Source organism: Schistosoma haematobium, chromosome ZW, assembly GCF_000699445.3.
Source record: "Schistosoma haematobium chromosome ZW, whole genome shotgun sequence".
NCBI classification, from domain to species: Eukaryota; Metazoa; Platyhelminthes; class Trematoda; order Strigeidida; family Schistosomatidae; genus Schistosoma; species Schistosoma haematobium.
In genome coordinates, this window is record NC_067195.1 from 72,491,180 (window position 1) to 72,511,528 (window position 20,349).

At 41.4% G+C, this 20,349-nt stretch overlaps 1 protein-coding gene across 2 annotated transcripts in view; it reads right to left on the minus strand.

Moving 5' to 3' along the window:
- The window catches only part of TAF8_1 (transcription initiation factor TFIID subunit 8), a 27,111-nt gene continuing 6,762 nt past the window's right edge, over positions 1 to 20,349 (minus strand). Inside the window, exons 2-4 of one of the 2 annotated variants that reach the window (XM_051212237.1) lie at positions 19,261 to 19,422; positions 1,442 to 1,861; positions 1 to 297 (exon numbers count right to left, since the gene is read on the minus strand). In XM_051212237.1, coding sequence (XP_051072392.1) covers positions 86 to 297; positions 1,442 to 1,861; positions 19,261 to 19,422 — 794 coding nt within the window. In that variant the 3' untranslated portion in view covers positions 1 to 85. Of the gene's footprint in view, positions 298 to 535; positions 3,381 to 19,260; positions 19,423 to 20,349 lie in introns of those variants that run through there. The other variant, XM_051212238.1, reaches the window with a different exon arrangement.

The window sequence follows — 20,349 nt, forward strand, 5'->3', positions numbered from 1 at the left end:
GAAAATTATAAAGAATTTATTATGGAGGTTTATCTAAAAATATTAAAGGAATATGTACAAAGTGTATATCTAATCGCAGTATTAGTTAGTATTCAGGAAATTTTGGTTTTAATAAAAATGGATTTTTTGTTTCAGGAGATTGATTAGAATTACTGTTTACAAAAACGTTTGACTTAGACTTTACAAGATTTTGGTCATCTTTGTTGTCGGTCATTGACATTTTCATATCACAGACGTTGGTTACACTAGCAAGTAGTGCTGACAGATATGGACGAGGTGATTCTTTTGGAGTGATCACTGTACATGGTTGATTTTGATTTTATGCCATAAAATAGAAACGAAAAAATATATTACTTATTCTAAAGTTATATCATTATAAAAACACATAAACACGAACATTATATATATAAATATTGTAGATTACCCAAAAACGTAGATATAGTTAGATAAGCAAATGCGAATCCTTAAACCGAATTTTATGGTCCATCCCATCGTTGGTCAACTGTTGTTTACCTTCAAAGATTGCATTACTTACATTTATTTTTCCATTACTACTATTGCACAAGAAATCGGTGTTTGGAATTAATTTTAATGAATCATTTGACTGCATATAATGTTACAACCAGATTATGTGTTTCATGTGACAAATCATACAAATCAGAATTGTAATCAATTAGGTAATGAACAGCTTCTTGTACCCCACACCATATTTAATTATGAAATACTTCTTTGTTTAATCCACATTTTGGATTTATCAATTTATTGCTGACAGACTGTTTGCTGCATGTTCTTTTGCAATAATTTTGGAGGCGCATGAATAGTTTTAGTGGATTATTATCTGTTTTAGAAATCCTAATTAATAAAATAGATTTTCAAAAGTTGGACGACTATGTAACTTCATATACTAGCAGATATATCTTAGAAATAAACTTAGCATATGTTGTGCTACTATCAAATTTTCCTCTTTTCATAATTTCATATTTTGTGACATATCGCCTAATTATTTGGTTTTCATTGTTCTGTAAGTAAATATTTCGGTTGACAAACTACCATGGTTAGACTAATGATGACATTTTCCAAATGATGGAGTTTATTTGTATCTCAGGGTGAGAATGTTGGAGATGTTGTGTTCTCTGAGTTGGATGGCTTGGTTGCACAACTTCTACTGTCCTCGTAGACAATATCATTAGCACGTACTTCAAAGGAAAATAGGCTAAACTAGTATCCGGTAGCAAATATGATTTAAAATGTTGCTGAAATACTCCAAAGTGCAATATTATTTCGTTTCAGCTTTTATGTGAATTATGACTGAAAAGTAATATTGTTTTGTTTATTTACATCCCAATGGTAACAATTGTTAATGCTTTCAAAAAACTTGTCATCGTAAGAAAGGTAACTAGAAAAAATATATATAAATTTGGTTGAAAGAGAAATAGCATACACATGAACGATTCAGCATCACCCGGAAATAGGTATTGAACAGGCTGAACACGACCCAAAAACCGAATTAAGGACTCTTGAACTTTACGACGTTGTTCAACTACACGACGGCGTAATGAAGACGGATCAGAAGCAATCGGTGCTCGTTTAACACGTGTATTTAGGAAAGTGTGAGGTTCCGGTAATATAGGAAGTTGTAAATGTGCAGGAGCGGGAGGTGGCAAACAGTATGACAGATGATCTGAAATACCTTGAGCTACACCCGTATTTAACAAGGATGTGGATCCCATCCCACCAAAACGTGGATTTCCCGACCAATTAGGACGCAATGACAAGGGTCGAGGAATAATGGTTGTTCCTCCTGGGCCCAAAACTGCAGCACATACCACACCTTTCTTCGGAGAACTTCCGATGCTAGTAGCTGAACGATATAAAAGAACAGCCATCAATAAAAATCGTTGAAAATCAAAATATTTATGTAAGTAATTATTAAAATCAACGTGCATTAGCGATTAGGAATTTTCTATCCTGAAGAAAAACAAGTCAAAATTGGATAACAGAAACAACAGGCATTTTACAAATAATCTTTGATCCAGCTGTGATAAAAGCACTTCAATCAATTAACATAAAGTACCTTTAGCCTTTTTCAGTTCGAAATATAGGCAGCAAAATTCATATAAGATACGAAAAAGGGCATCAAACATCAAGACTTAACGATTTTAATTAAGCTAAGGAGAGATGTGACGCATTATAAGTCAGAAAGTTATATCCACATTTGTAGCTATAAACTTCTGCACTATGAATTTCACCAGAAAAAAACGTTCTTATGGTAAGTATCGATCTGCAGTTTAAAATGGATGACTGAAAATTATAATACCAATTCAATACGGAAGGTAAATATTTCTTCAACCATTGATTAAACTAAATAAACGAATATCACAGAAATAAACATCAGATAGATCTCCAAATAAAATAAAATAAATTACGATCATAACCTTTAAAATATGAACTGCCCCTGCTTATTTTTGACGAACTATTACTGAACAACTGTTTAATATACACAAATGAGTCGGCTCTTCTTATGTTCGTTAAACTTGAATACTACTACTGATTCGTCTTACTCGGAACGGAACGAAGAATCAAGGATTCAGAGACTCGATAGGCTATACTGGTCCGTTGTCCCCGACTCAGCTAACTCGATCCAGAAGTCTTGGTAAGATGTAGAAAGTGTATTCTACAGACAACCAGAAGATACCAGGTCCATCAAGCACACAAATCAAGCGTATTTATACAAAATATATATAATCGATATTGCCATGGAAGTTTTTAAACATTTAATCGATAAGTTCGTCAATCGACTATGTGCGTGGGTGGTAAGAAATGTCCAAGCATACATCTGCATACAAGCTCCACAAGATAAAGTTACAAAATATGAGTTTTGTGGATCTATCATCCCCAACACTCCTCCCCTTTATAATAGCGTGCGTTCCTGGGGTCGACCTGCATCTTGACTGTTGCTCGCCGCTGTCGGAGAGGCCACCGTCTGGAGCGCGTTTCCGATTGTTGTTTAGGTTTTCTTGTGGTGGAGCTGCCGGTAATTTGAATGTGTCTATCAGGATCTCAAGGGGAATATTTGCTTCGGTTGATGGGCGGTCTGGGGCTAGCCGTTTGCGTAACTGGCTCCGATGGCGTTGCCACCTGTCACTGCCTACCTCAACTTCGTACATGACTCGGCCAACTCTTCTGATCACTCGCGCTTCCGTCCATGGACCATGGGTTGGTCTGTAGTCACGGGCAAACACAGGACATCCCACTTCGTACGTGGATTGCTTTTCAAACCTTGTCCGTTCTGGTGTCGGTGCATTACTTGGATGCATCAGGCTGTGGATCGTCTTCAGTTTTCTTCCCATGAGGATCTCTGCTGGGGACTTTCGCTCCGGCAACGTCTCATTTGGTGTTGTTCGGTATACATATAAGAAATTTCGCGACGCGTCCGCTGGCGTCCCCTCCCTTTTGACTTAGCCAAAGCTCTTTTAAACGTATCCACAAACCTTTCTGCTTGCCCATTCGACTGCGGGTGGTATGTTGGCGACCGAAAGTGCTTTATGGCTAGCCGTTGACAGAATGACTGGAATTGGCTGGAGGTGAACTGTGAACCGTTGTCAGATATAATGGCATCCGGTATACCATTTCGGGAGAAAATTTCTGTGAGGATTTGTATTGTTTTAGTCGTCGTTGGCGGTATTATAGGGTTGATTTCTGGCCATTTCGAAGGGGCGTCGACTAAAACTAGATACATGGTTCCGTTAATCGGGCCTGCAAAGTCGACGTGTATCCTGGACCAAGGATGATCAGGTAATGGTCATGAAACTGGTGGAACTTTGGCGTTCACCTTTGCCGCTTGCTGACACCGCATACATTTTCCAACCAATTCTGTTATATGTTGATCCATTAGCGGCCAATATGCATGACTCCTGGTTATGGATTTCATTCGTCTAACCCCGGATGACCAAGGTGGAACTGTTTTAGCACTTTTGCACGAAGGGATTTTGGCACAACCACTCTTTCTCCGAACATCAAGCAGTCGTTTACAACACATAGCGAACCCCGCCGCTGATACAGCTGCTTCATGTCACCATCAAACTTCTTAGACGGCCAACCGTTGGTGACATAGCTCATAGTCATCTTGATGATGGGGTCGCTCTTAGAAGCATTTTGTACGTCTGTTGCAGATACCGGCAAAGCTCGTATTGCGGTCGTCATATAACATTCGGCGTGATCTTCCGCTAGCAGAGAAGCGATTACCGTGTTTTCCTCAGCCGTCAACTGGTCACTAATGAGTCGTGATAAGGCATCCACCTGACCGAATTGTTGAGTGCGTCGGTACTGGATCTCGAAATCATACCCCAAGAGTGCTAAGGCCCATCTTTGAAGACGATTTGCAGAATGAGCTGGAATGCCAGATTCCGACCCGAATATTGTGAGTAAAACCTTGTGACCTATGAGAAGCGTGAATCTCCGACCGTACAGGAACTTGTGGAAACGGCGCACAGCAAACACAAGCGCAAGAGCTTCTTTTTCTATCTGGCTGTATTTTTTCTGCTGAGGTTAGTGTGCGGGATGCATGCATAACGGCTTTTTCTGACGCATCCGAAAACTGATGTGAGATAACAGCGCCTAGGCCATACGCTGAAGCGTCTACCGCTACGATGATCGGCATGGCTGGATCGTCGTGTGTTAACAGCGATTCCGAACTAATAATGGAATTCAGTTTACAAAATGCAGCGTCACACTGTTTAGTCCAGTTCCAAGAGCTGTTCTTCTGCAGTAAGCTATTCAGTGGAGCGCGAATATCATGCGTCGATGGAACGAACGCTGAGTAATAGCTGACAAGTCCCAGGAAGGAACGTAGTGCCGAGACATTAATGGGAGTGGGCATCAGTTTGATAGGTCGGATATTCTCAGGATCCGGTCTGCGGCCGTCGGCATCGAAAACGAACCCCAAGTACTTTACCGACTGCAAATAAAACTGGCATTTCTCTGAGTGTAACCGGAACCCGTTGTCACTGATACATTGCAATACCAATGTCGTCCGTTCTCGTAGCTGTTCTAATGTCGTCGCTACAATTAAAATGTCATCCAGATAAGCCGCGACACCCGAGATACCTGATACGATGGTATCCACTAATTGCTCGGAAATAGATGGGGTAGTTTTGACCTCGAAAGGTAGATGGTTATACTGGAACAAACCACGATGGGTATTGATAGTTAGCAGCTCTCTTGATGCTTCATCTACTTCCACTTGCAAATAAGCATAAGCTAGATCCAGTTTAGCGAAAACCTTCCCCCATCCAGCATGGTAAATAGGTCTGCGGGAACAGGCAGGGGATAATGATGTTGTTCCAGAGCTGCATTGAGACCTGTTGAAAAGTCAGCACATATACGTATCATGCCGTTGGCCTTCTTGATAACATTTATAGGTGCTGTTCATGCAGAGTAGGAGCGGGAGTAATAACTCCTTATTGTTGAAGGCGATTCAATTCTTCATCTACTGTTTGTAATGTTGCATAAGGCACAGGTCTCTTTGGATGAAAAGCAGGCTTAGCCCCAGTTTTCAATCGATGTGTTGCTTTAATGGCAGAGCACCGACCCAATCCAGGTTGGAAAATAGTTGAAAACTCCGTCATTCAGTTCCTCGTATATGCTTCCACATCATGTGGTTGTTGTCGTAGTTGGGGTTGTGATACCAGGTTGCATATGGTATTCAACGGAACATCAGCTAAATTTTACTGATCGAACCAGTCTAAACCGAGTAAGTTGAGATCAGCTGGCGTTATGTAACATACCCCAACAAACGCCGAATCACGGAAAGTAACTGTACCTTCCATTTGTCCTAGCAGGTGAAGGTAATTACCACACGCAGTACAAGGCTTTCGCATTGTACGCTGCAAGTTTGGGCTGCCCATTTTGGTTCAAATCTTACGTGAGAGGATAGTGACATCTGAAGCAGTATCTATCTGCAATCTAGATGAATGCCCATTAATATTAATAGTAATAAATTTTCTCTCACCTGGTGATGAGCTTTGACACGAAGATACTAAGCTCAATGAATTGGTGCGGGATGTAGGAAGGGTCTTTTTGGTATTTCTGGATTGACTTGAATTCTTCTTCCTCAGACAAAACCCATCCTTATGACCGATAACCTTACACTTCTTGCATCTATGTTGCTTAAATGGGCAGTTTCGAACGTAGTGCCATGCACCTTATTGCCAGCAAGGAGTAGGGGAACTTGCTTTAGTCTGTCGTCCCGAGCTGGAGTGGGATGAACTTGATGAGACAGGGACCTATTTGTTTTTGTAAGGTGTCTGTTGCATCGCTCGTACTTCAGATCGGCTAGACCCACCACTCTGGACCATAGAAGTGTCTCGTTGCAGATTAATGAGACGTTGATATCCATTAGCTATATCACTCAGGGTGATTTTCGGCTCTTGATCCAACCGACTCAGTAGCCTTGTTCGTAAGTCACTAAACTTTTGATGCTGCAGGCTGCAAATGAGGATCAGGGCTTTAAACTGATCTTCAGTCAAAGACTTTAGCCGGAAGCGTTCGCATTCACGGTTGACGACGCCCACATGCGTAAGAAAATCATCATCTTTGTTCATAGTTAGCATCAAGCATCGATAACGAGTATTAAACAGTGACGAGTTATCGCCAAAATGTTGGCTTAATGTCTGAACTGTGTTTGCAAATGATCGGTCACGTGGGTTCAAAAGCAGGATCAGATTGCAATACTTGTCCAGCTCAGTTGCACCCAATTTACGAAGTAGCAGCCGCACTTTCCAAGCATCATCTTGATTGGCGAAATCAAATTTAAATAGATCTTCATAACGCCTGAACCACATCTCAAAAGTAACATTAGCATCAGGATCGTAATGGAATTCAGCTATACTATTTGCGATGTCATCTACTGATGGTGCCGTGGTTGAACTAGACGTGCTTGGTTGTGAGGGAGGCGTAACCTTGGTCTCCGTCAACATTTGTATCAATTTCAGCTACTGCCCAAGTAACAGTTCAAGTTTGGAAGGGTCCATAATTGAAAAATCACCGTCGCCAAATTGTTATGTTCGTTAGCTTGAATGCTACTACTGATTCGTCTTACTCGGAACGGAACGAAGAATCAAGGATTCAGAGACTCGATAGGCTATACTGGTCCGTTGTCCCCGACTCAGCTAACTCGATCCAGAAGTCTTGGTAAGATGTAGAAAGTGTATTCTACAGACAACCAGAAGATACCAGGTCCATCAAGCACACAAATCAAGCGTATTTATACAAAATATATATAATCGATATTGCCATGGAAGTTTTTAAACATTTAATCGATAAGTTCGTCAATCGACTATGTGCGTGGGTGGTAAGAAATGTCCAAGCATACATCTGCATACAAGCTCCACAAGATAAAGTTACAAAATATGAGTTTTGTGGATCTAACGTCTCCAATAGGTCTAAAGTATACAGTTGTAAATGGAAGTCTTTTACATTTAAGACAATAAACCGGACATTTAGTCTGGCGAATTGCGCGTTATCCGAAATGACAAACTACAGCAGAATAAATTAACAATAGGGATGGCCGAAGAGTCGAAATAATAGTAATGTTAATGACAGCGCGAATGATTAAACAATGGGAATAAAAATCAAAAAAGAAGTTATGTGTGAAGATCTGTTGAAACCCAAGTACTACGTTAGTATAAATTCTATACATCTGTGTTACTGTAAACAATCCTAAAACGAGTCATGCAATGTTATTGCTTTGATATTTTTCCTGCTTTGACAAGCTTGTCTTAAGTCCTTGAGATTTGGCTGTCTAACCTTTCGGCTGGACTTGTGCCCATTGATTTGTATACGCTTTTATCCTCAAGTATTTTTTCGGCTTCCCTGATGTAATCTTCTTTGTCCATAATCACTGTAGTGCATCCTTTGTTCGCTGGGACTATGAGAACATCTGTAGTTCTGAGTTTCTTTAAGGACTTTTTGTTCTTATGAAGTTAGTTGGGTGCTGGTCTTTTTTCGTCGAGTTAGCGGTACTATGGTTTGTCTTATTTCCTGTTTAGTTTCTTCACTTATTCCGACAGTTTTAAGCGTTGACACTAGTGCAGCGAAGAATTCTAGTTTTGAGGCGTGTAGATGAAATGACCATCCGCCAACCAAAGACAAAGTATGCTACACAGCAGTTCTCTGTATATTACTACGCCTGTGAAGCATGACCTATAAAAGTAGACGTGCAGTTTGCAATTACCTGACTATAGATGTATTCCTAGGCATCGGTCTCATATGGTCGAAAAATCAAATAAAGAATATTGAGGATAAGGGTAGGGTTCTGGGCAAATAGGTTAGTGAGACTAAATATTGATCAGTTGAGGTGATTGGGGCATGTTCTACATGTGCTTGACCGTTGCCTACCTCGATGGGTAATATTGACTGATGTTGGAGTGGGTTTGGAAAATGTTGGGAATTGGTTGGACTAAGACGTGTCATCTCTCTATAAAGTTACTGACCTGTTCTGATTCATTATGGTAGGTGCAGACTATGAGGTTGTGGTATGCCAAATTATCGTAATCAGTGATTGGTAATATTGCATGACTCGTTTTAGGATTGTTTACAGTAACACAGATGTATAGAATTTATACTAACGTAGTACTTGGGTTTCAACAGATCTTCACACATAACTTCTTTTTGATTTTTATTCCCATTGTTTAATCATTCGCGCTGTCATTAACATTACTATTATTTCGACTCTTCGGCCATCCCTATTGTTAATTTATTCTGCTGTAGTTTGTCATTTCGGGTAACGCGCAATTCGCCAGACTAAATGTCCGGTTTATTGTCTTAAATGTAAAAGACTTCCATTTACAACTGTATACTTTAGACCTATTGGAGACGTTAGATCCACAAAACTCATATTTTGTAACTTTATCTTGTGGAGCTTGTATGCAGATGTATGCTTGGACATTTCTTACCACCCACGCACATAGTCGATTGACGAACTTATCGATTAAATGTTTAAAAACTTCCATGGCAATATCGATTATATATATTTTGTATAAATACGCTTGATTTGTGTGCTTGATGGACCTGGTATCTTCTGGTTGTCTGTAGAATACACTTTCTACATCTTACCAAGACTTCTGGATCGAGTTAGCTGAGTCGGGGACAACGGACCAGTATAGCCTATCGAGTCTCTGAATCCTTGATTCTTCGTTCCGTTCCGAGTAAGACGAATCAGTAGTAGCATTCAAGCTAACGAACATAACAATTTGGCGACGGTGATTTTTCAATTATGGACCCTTCCAAACTTGAACTGTTACTTGGGCAGTAGCTGAAATTGATACAAATGTTGACGGAGACCAAGGTTACGCCTCCCTCACAACCAAGCACGTCTAGTTCAACCACGGCACCATCAGTAGATGACATCGCAAATAGTATAGCTGAATTCCATTACGATCCTGATGCTAATGTTACTTTTGAGATGTGGTTCAGGCGTTATGAAGATCTATTTAAATTTGATTTCGCCAATCAAGATGATGCTTGGAAAGTGCGGCTGCTACTTCGTAAATTGGGTGCAACTGAGCTGGACAAGTATTGCAATCTGATCCTGCTTTTGAACCCACGTGACCGATCATTTGCAAACACAGTTCAGACATTAAGCCAACATTTTGGCGATAACTCGTCACTGTTTAATACTCGTTATCGATGCTTGATGCTAACTATGAACAAAGATGATGATTTTCTTACGCATGTGGGCGTCGTCAACCGTGAATGCGAACGCTTCCGGCTAAAGTCTTTGACTGAAGATCAGTTTAAAGCCCTGATCCTCATTTGCAGCCTGCAGCATCAAAAGTTTAGTGACTTACGAACAAGGCTACTGAGTCGGTTGGATCAAGAGCCGAAAATCACCCTGAGTGATATAGCTAATGGATATCAACGTCTCATTAATCTGCAACGAGACACTTCTATGGTCCAGAGTGGTGGGTCTAGCCGATCTGAAGTACGAGCGATGCAACAGACACCTTACAAAAACAAATAGGTCCCTGTCTCATCAAGTTCATCCCACTCCAGCTCGGGACGACAGACTAAAGCAAGTTCCCCTACTCCTTGCTGGCAATAAGGTGCATGGCACTACGTTCGAAACTGCCCATTTAAGCAACATAGATGCAAGAAGTGTAAGGTTATCGGTCATAAGGATGGGTTTTGTCTGAGGAAGAAGAATTCAAGTCAATCCAGAAATACCAAAAAGACCCTTCCTACATCCCGCACCAATTCATTGAGCTTAGTATCTTCGTGTCAAAGCTCATCACCAGGTGAGAGAAAATTTATTACTATTAATATTAATGGGCATTCATCTAGATTGCAGATAGATACTGCTTCAGATGTCACTATCCTCTCACGTAAGATTTGAACCAAAATGGGCAGCCCAAACTTGCAGCGTACAATGCGAAAGCCTTGTACTGCGTGTGGTAATTACCTTCACCTGCTAGGACAAATGGAAGGTACAGTTACTTTCCGTGATTCGGCGTTTGTTGGGGTATGTTACATAACGCCAGCTGATCTCAACTTACTCGGTTTAGACTGGTTCGATCAGTAAAATTTAGCTGATGTTCCGTTGAATACCATATGCAACCTGGTATCACAACCCCAACTACGACAACAACCACATGATGTGGAAGCATATACGAGGAACTGAATGACGGAGTTTTCAACTATTTTCCAACCTGGATTGGGTCGGTGCTCTGCCATTAAAGCAACACATCGATTGAAAACTGGGGCTAAGCCTGCTTTTCATCCAAAGAGACCTGTGCCTTATGCAACATTACAAACAGTAGATGAAGAATTGAATCGCCTTCAACAATAAGGAGTTATTACTCCCGCTCCTACTCTGCATGAACAGCACCTATAAATGTTATCAAGAAGGCCAACGGCATGATACGTATATGTGCTGACTTTTCAACAGGTCTCAATGCAGCTCTGGAACAACATCATTATCCCCTGCCTGTTCCCGCAGACCTATTTACCATGCTGGATGGGGAAGGTTTTTCGCTAAACTGGATCTAGCTTATGCTTATTTGCAAGTGGAAGTAGATGAAGCATCAAGAGAGCTGCTAACTATCAATACCCATCGTGGTTTGTTCCAGTATAACCATCTACCTTTCGAGGTCAAAACTACCCCATCTATTTCCGAGCAATTAGTGGATACCATCGTATCAGGTATCTCGGGTGTCGCGGCTTATCTGGATGACATTTTAATTGTAGCGACGACATTAGAACAGCTACGAGAACGGACGACATTGGTATTGCAATGTATCAGTGACAACGGGTTCCGGTTACGCTCAGAGAAATGCCAGTTTTATTTGCAGTCGGTAAAGTACTTGGGGTTCGTTTTCGATGCCGACGGCCGCAGACCGGATCCTGAGAATATCCGACCTATCAAACTGATGCCCACTCCCATTAATGTCTCGGCACTACGTTCCTTCCTGGGACTTGTCAGCTATTACTCAGCGTTCGTTCCATCGACGCATGATATTCGCGCTCCACTGAATAGCTTACTGCAGAAGAACAGCTCTTGGAACTGGACTAAACAGTGTGACGCTGCATTTTGTAAACTGAATTCCATTATTAGTTCGGAATCGCTGTTTAACACACGACGATCCAGCCATGCCGATCATCGTAGCGGTAGACGCTTCAGCGTATGGCCTAGGCGCTGTTATCTCACATCAGTTTTCGGATGCGTCAGAAAAAGCCGTTATGCATGCATCCCGCACACTAACCTCAGCAGAAAAAATACAGCCAGATAGAAAAAGAAGCTCTTGCGCTTGTGTTTGCTGTGCGCCGTTTCCACAAGTTCCTGTACGGTCGGAGATTCACGCTTCTCATAGGTCACAAGGTTTTACTCACAATATTCGGGTCGGAATCTGGCATTCCAGCTCATTCTGCAAATCGTCTTCAAAGATGGGCCTTAGCACTCTTGGGGTATGATTTCGAGATCCAGTACCGACGCACTCAACAATTCGGTCAGGTGGATGCCTTATCACGACTCATTAGTGACCAGTTGACGGCTGAGGAAAACACGGTAATCGCTTCTCTGCTAGCGGAAGATCACGCCGAATGTTATATGACGACCGCAATACGAGCTTTGCCGGTATCTGCAACAGACGTACAAAATGCTTCTAAGAGCGACCCCATCATCAAGATGACTATGAGCTATGTCACCAACGGTTGGCCGTCTAAGAAGTTTGATGGTGACATGAAGCAGCTGTATCAGCGGCGGGGTTCGCTATGTGTTGTAAACGACTGCTTGATGTTCGGAGAAAGAGTGGTTGTGCCAAAATCCCTTCGTGCAAAAGTGCTAAAACAGTTCCACCTTGGTCATCCGGGGTTAGACGAATGAAATCCATAACCAGGAGTCATGCATATTGGCCGCTAATGGATCAACATATAACAGAATTGGTTGGAAAATGTATGCGGTGTCAGCAAGCGGCAAAGGTGAACGCCAAAGTTCCACCAGTTTCATGACCATTACCTGATCATCCTTGGTCCAGGATACACGTCGACTTTGCAGGCCCGATTAACGGAACCATGTATCTAGTTTTAGTCGACGCCCCTTCGAAATGGCCAGAAATCAACCCTATAATACCGCCAACGACGACTAAAACAATACAAATCCTCACAGAAATTTTCTCCCGAAATGGTATACCGGATGCCATTATATCTGACAACGGTTCACAGTTCACCTCCAGCCAATTCCAGTCATTCTGTCAACGGCTAGCCATAAAGCACTTTCGGTCGCCAACATACCACCCGCAGTCGAATGGGCAAGCAGAAAGGTTTGTGGATACGTTTAAAAGAGCTTTGGCTAAGTCAAAAGGGAGGGGACGCCAGCGGACGCGTCGCGAAATTTCTTATATGTATACCGAACAACACCAAATGAGACGTTGCCGGAGCGAAAGTCCCCGGCAGAGATCCTCATGGGAAGAAGACTGAAGACGATCCACAGCCTGATGCATCCAAGTAATGCACCGACACCAGAACGGACAAGGTTTGAAAAGCAATCCACGTACGAAGTGGGATGTCCTGTGTTTGCCCGTGACTACAGACCAACCCATGGTCCATGGACGGAAGCGCGAGTGATCAGAAGAGTTGGCCGAGTCATGTACGAAGTTGAGGTAGGCAGTGACAGGTGGCAACGCCATCGGAGCCAGTTACGCAAACGGCTAGCCCCAGACCGCCCATCAACCGAAGCAAATATTCCCCTTGAGATCCTGATAGACACATTCAAATTACCGGCAGCTCCACCACAAGAAAACCTAAACAACAATCGGAAACGCGCTCCAGACGGTGGCCTCTCCGACAGCGGCGAGCAACAGTCAAGATGCAGGTCGACCCCAGGAACGCACGCTATTATAAAGGGGAGGAGTGTTGGGGATGATAGATCCACAAAACTCATATTTTGTAACTTTATCTTGTGGAGCTTGTATGCAGATGTATGCTTGGACATTTCTTACCACCCACGCACATAGTCGATTGACGAACTTATCGATTAAATGTTTAAAAACTTCCATGGCAATATCGATTATATATATTTTGTATAAATACGCTTGATTTGTGTGCTTGATGGACCTGGTATCTTCTGGTTGTCTGTAGAATACACTTTCTACATCTTACCAAGACTTCTGGATCGAGTTAGCTGAGTCGGGGACAACGGACCAGTATAGCCTATCGAGTCTCTGAATCCTTGATTCTTCGTTCCGTTCCGAGTAAGACGAATCAGTAGTAGCATTCAAGTTTAACGAGCATAACAATTAATCACTAGAACCCATACAGCAAAACCAGAGACTCCAGTATATTAGAAGCCGACCCATACAGATCAAATTCTCAATTACATTAGGAACAATCCAAAAGCTCGAAAAATCAACTGCGAACAAACTTTGTTCAAGAAAGTGAGGACACACTGCAACATACTTGCAGCGCGGAAAAAATGAAGAAAAATATCTAAAGACTATCTTTCAAACGAACGGCTACCCGATCAACTTTATCAAAAATTACTAACCGAACGCGTAAGTAGAAACAAAATCAAGTACAGAAACCAACAAACGGATCATCCTAGCATATGTAAAAGGCATATTAGGAATTAAAATGAGACTGTTAAAGCCTTTTGGAGTAGGTGTAACACACAAGCCAACAAAATCACTTCGGCCAATCCTATACAAACCAGAGGACGAATTGACAAAAGAAAAACCAAGCACCATCTATAAAATAAATTTTTCCAACTGCGAAAAACACTACATCGGACAAAGAGGACGCCCTCTTCATCTTCGCCTACACAAACATGAATTAGCGGTCAAACGCTATGATACATCCTCGCCTATATCAATCTAAGTGGACAATTGTGGACACATTCGACTGGGAAAATGTTGAGATCTTGGATAGAGACAATTCTAAAAACACTAGGGAATTTTTAGAAGCTTAGCACTCAGGTCAATCAGCAATGAACAAACACATTGAGATTGACCCAATCTATCAACCAATAAGAAAAATTATGGGCAAATATAGGACCAAGAATCAAATCAATGGGAGATACAACCAAAATAACGAGGTAAAAAATGACAGGTTAAAGCTCAACAATAACCGATCAAGATCGAGGTCTACAGGACAAACTGTGATTTGTGTATGGAGAAATCCGAACACTTCACTTCTACCTGAAGCTTGTGTTGATGATGTCGTTCAGAATAACGATAAAAGCTCTACGACCAAACCATCCAGTTGAGAGAACAAAACTCCACTAAAGTCATCCACCTGAGCTACAAATCTCCATCATCTCATGGTAGTGATATTTCAACTTAATATTTGATGTTATATGAACCACCATTTCTTGACTATTTTATGAAATAATTAATATTTTGTACATAATTTTTTCACCGATGAGACTGTTTTATCCTCCAAATGTTTTTGAGAACTGTCTGAGCATGTCAATCTATTACGAATTTGAATGACTAGACAGAAAAAGTTTGTATATGAATAGTCTTTAGCTTTAAAATATTCCGCTAAGCGCAAAAGACACTTCAGGTTATATAACAGTAATAAAAATATCATAGAGAAGAACTAATAATTTAGCATTAAGTTTTTCTACAACAAAACATATATTCTTATTTTTTTACGTTTCGTAAGAGAGGAATCAGATATTCCACTAACTTCTTAATAGTTATAAAACTACTCGTCCCAAAAAGAGAGATAAATGTACAACTTGACCAAAATATATAGTGAATGGATTAGCAATTAAAACACTTGAAGCCCTCCACGCTTACTTCAATTTAAGCAGTCAGGTAGTCTCGTTAGACTTTACAAGGACAATTGTCAATAATTAATTATGATGCTGCATTCAACCTGAATTACATCAGATATATTTATTTATTTATTTGAACATATGAATATTGGTACAAGAGAGCGCCAATATATATGCGCCACACAAAACAATGAGAATTCGAGGAGAAATAGAAAAAAAGCTAAGGAGCGCAAAAGAAAAAGAGAACTATGACGAAGAGATTGGTGTAAGTTAGTGTGGTAGTAATGAGGGAACGGAAAGGTACAATCGGAAGAAATCTTTCAGGTAAGGGGGACACAACCACATTTTATGAAGAAAGTAAAAGAAGGTTACAGCAGGATCGCCACTGGCTTCTATTCTGAGCCATATCTGATAACGTCTCTAGCCACTGTGTAGCACCATCTCTCAGACCCCAACCAGGGAGTCGTGAAGGACCAACAGAAGCCAGTCCTTTGCAGCTTTCTTTCATGCCACGACACCATGTCATGTACTGACCACCTCTCCGCTTTCTCCAACCAATCCCACAGTCGGCAAATAATGCACGATGTAGAATTCTCTGGGACGACATTCGGAGAACATGTCCAAGCCACCGAAGTCGGTGTTTCAAGATGGTGACACCAATTGAATTATCATCTCTGTGCCCGAACACACGATGCCGAACCTCTGCATTACCAACATGGTGTTGCCACTGAATGTCAGCAATCCTTCGGAGACAGCGATGATCAAACACAGAGAGTCGTCTAACATCCTCAACTCGGAGAGGTCAGGTTTCCCAATCATAGAGCAAAACTGCTCTCACCGACGCGTTGTAGATCCGACCCTTTACAGCCAGACTGACATGACGAATGCGCCAAAGATGGCCCAGATTGGCATAAGCCGCTCTGGCTTTCACTATACGTGCATTGACCTCATCACTCACGCCACCACCAGCACTTATATAGCTACCTAGATACACGAACTTCTCGACTACTTCTATCTGCTCACCATTCAGGGTGAGTACAGGATTAGGATCCTGCCAGTCTTGTAGAAGTACTTTGCACTTCGAAGGTGCAAAGCACATACCATACCTATGGACACTGATTGCCAACTGATTAAGTGCGGATTGCATGAGTTGGGCATTATCGCACAGTAAGACAATATCATGCGAATACTCAAGGTCGAGAAGTCTTTCTCCAGGCAACAGATCCACACCTCTATTGCTTACATCCATCAGATCTGTTTCCAGAATGTCGTCGATGGCCAAGTTGAAGAGGAATGGTGAGATTGGGCAACCCTGTCTAACCCCACTGCTTGAATGGAACAATGGAGAGAGGTGGTTGTATGCCCTCACTCTGCCTGAGGTGTTTGTATATAGGGCCTTCAGGATGTTAATAAACTTCCCAGGCACACCCTTATATTCAATAGACAACCCCAGAGAACAGTCCTGTCCAACGAATCGAAGGCAGCCCTAATGTCAAGAAACACTACGATTGTTGGCCTGTGATAAGTATGACGGTGTTCTAACATTTGACGGAGGGTGAAGATATGATCAATACATCGTCGACCAGAACGAAAACCAGCCTGCTCCTCGCGAGTCAATCTTTCTTTGGTTTTGAAAAACCTACGAAGTATGACAGAAGCCAATAGTTTGGACTACATCGTAAGTAGACCTATACCCCGATGGTTGTTACAATAAGGACGTGAACCCTTTTTAAAGATAGGGATAACTATCGACTCGTTCCAGGACGTCGGAACACTCTCTAGTTCCCAGAACTTTGTAAACAACACAGTCAGTTCCTCAGTCAGAAAGTCACCACCATCTTTAAAAAGGGCCGGAGGTAAGTCATCTCGGCCTGGTGATTTGTAGCGCTTCAAGAGTTGGAGTTCCTTGCAGACTTCCGCCTCAATTGGTGGACCAGTCGTTACCGGCCATGGAGGGCAGGACAGTCTGACCGATGTTGCCAGAGCAACAGGCCAGTTGGACTGCCCTTCGAAGAATTCTACCCATCGTCCAAGACGTCGATGGATGTTAGTGATTGGCATCCCATCATCCTCGCAGATTGTTTCACTCACACCAGACTTCTTGCTGCCAGTGGCTCGGATGAGTTGGAAGAGCTTCCGGTAGTTACCAGGTGCAGCTGCTGCTTCCAGCTCATTAGCACGCTTCGACCACCAGGCTTCTCAGTGCTCACGCAAGCTTTGCCCAATTTCATTACGTAACATCCTTCGTTTGTGGTCAAACTCACGGTCACCCGGAGTAGACCGACGGGCTTCAATGAGTTGTAAGGAACCAGAAGAAACCCAGTACTTATAAGCGGGACGTTTCGCGAACCCACAAGTGACTTTACTCGCCATTTTCATGGCTTCTTGCAATTGCAACCAATGCTCATCTATACTTTTCGGTGGAGTGGTAGCTAGCCTAGAGGCTAGCTCAAATCGATACTTACTTGCAACAGAAGTTGCAACCAGCTTGCTAACATCAATCCGTTGGTGGCGGTCACTTCGTTGTCCACTGAAAAGTAAGGTAAGATTGGCGCAGACCAAGGCATGGTCAGAGTCCAGATAGGTACTCCAAAAGGAGCGGCAGTCTTGTACACAACCACGCCAGCGGTAGCTGATCGCAATGTGATCAATCTGAGTTTAGGATTGGGGTGCAGATGGAGGACGCCAGGTGGCACATCGGCGATGACTGTGCCGAAAGTTAGTGCTAGCCAGAAACAGGTTGTGGTCTGTGCAAAGTTGCAGTAGACGGTCCCCGTTATCTGACCTGCGACCAACAGGTCCCCATCGACCACCTAAACGACTCTCTTCTGTGCCTAGACGCCCGACCTGAGCATTCAAGTCTCCGGCTAGTACTACAATATCTGTCGAACGCACTTTCTGGAGAAGAACAGATAACTGGTGGTAAAACTCATCCTTGATTGCATACGGGCTGTAATCTGTCGGGGCATAAGCGGAGATGACGAAAAGACATCGTTTCTCACGCCGATTTCTTCTCACTTTGATGGAACTTTCTAATCTAACAACATATAACCGACTGTTAATGGGGATCCAATCGATTAGTGCTCCCTCAGCTCTAGCGCTTAGTGCGACACCAACGCCAGCAAGACCAGACGAAGATGCCACAGGGTCCCCGGAAAAGCGCACGTAAAACAAGCTTTTTGAAGTGACAGATGTAGAGCGAATTTGTAGTACTTCACCAGAGTCTTGAGTACGGGTCTCGGATAGACAGCAGACATCGATATGAAGACTTTCCAAAGACATAGTCAGCCCTATCTGTTGTCCAACCTGCATAAGTGTGCGAACGTTGAAGGCAGCCAGTTTGAATGGCGCACGTGGTTTCAGAAAAACTGCTTCAGTCCTCGTATTCAGTGGAAACATGCAATTTTCAACCGAACAGTGACTCGAGAACGTTTAGATACAGTCGAATTTCTACCAAAGACGAGCCACTGTATAAGTATAAAAGAGGGTGAATAATGTGGTAAATAATAATAATAATAATAAATAATTAATAATAATAATAATAATAATAGTAATAATAATAATAATGACAATAATAGTAATGATAATAATTTGAATCATTTGATTGTTTTTCGAAGCGAGAAAAGTAGTTTCCATAGACATAGAGAGTTCATCATTTGTGTGTGGGCTGTGATACTGCCCGGGTGCCCAAACCGAAGCAGGTGGTTATCTTAGGGGGCTACTCCCCAGATATATACTTTAGATATTTCCAGTCAACAGTAAAATACCACGTTTATGTGCTACATTTTCGATATCAATGCATACTATGCTTACAAATATAAGTTTAACAGTAAACTGCTTTTGATACTCACTAGTGATTTTAGACTACAGACAACTAACGACAAATTATGTCCTCCATAAGTATCTGAAAAACAAGGCTACTCAAAGTGATAAACTTCAAAGCTACGGGAACTGACTTTACAAGTAGGTGAAAAAAATTGTCAACATACGTTCTTTACATCCTCTGTACATGCGTTTACGGGGGATTTCATTAAGACCTGAGACATCAAATCCCAAATCTATTAACCCAAGTACAATATCACTCAAAAGAATTGAAGTTCTCCCACTGCTTTCAGCATTCATTAGTGAGGAAACAGCTAAGTCTTCTGTAACTACAGAAAGTAAATATGTAGAGAATGAGGTCACTATGAAGTAAATTAATAATATACATTATATATATAAACTTTAAGAAATGCTTTTGTCTACCTGTTTTGCTAATTTTTTAAAACCAACTATTAACCTTACTTTTCATCGCACTATTTATTTTACTGTTCTTCATCTTGACTTATATAGTTTCAGTTCGTTTATTTATTTACTAATATTTTCTCAGATATTTCGAACATAAATATCCCATTAATTAGTCACTGTATAAATATACTAGAAGTGTTATTAAAAATGTACAATGAAGAACTATTCCATGTACAGTCACAAATTATATTCTTAACAAAGACTTTTAGATGTCTCTTTAATATCGTGATTTCGGTACTGGGAGATGTAATTACTTCAGACATGAAACTTCAAGACTAGAAACAGATTTATTAACATTGTAATTATAAACAATTGAAATCGAAATCATTTTGAAATCTATGTTAATAGTATTTACGTCGTAAATGAAAAACATCTTATACATAATACGAAACCTGAAAATGTGTATAATAATTAATTAGTCTCAAGTTGCCGTGATATTACATGTCTTCTAATAATGAAGACTGAAGAAAGTTATTACACTAAAACATGACATAGGTGACCAGTTGTTCGGTGTGTCGACAATGTAAGCTTACTGGTAATGATTTCTGCAAAATCATGTTATTGTTGGAAAAAGGACTAAGATCGATGGTATTCACCTATCTTTCATGAAAACAGAAAGCCTTATTATTCTATTCCTAATCACGTCGATAATTTATCATCATTACAATTTCACCTTTTCCCCATTATTGTACGTACATTTAGTCATAAAAAAGATTGTAAGAGTACCTTTAATTCATGTAACTAACTTAACAGACATACAACGAAAGCACATTTTGCTTCAAAAATTTAGA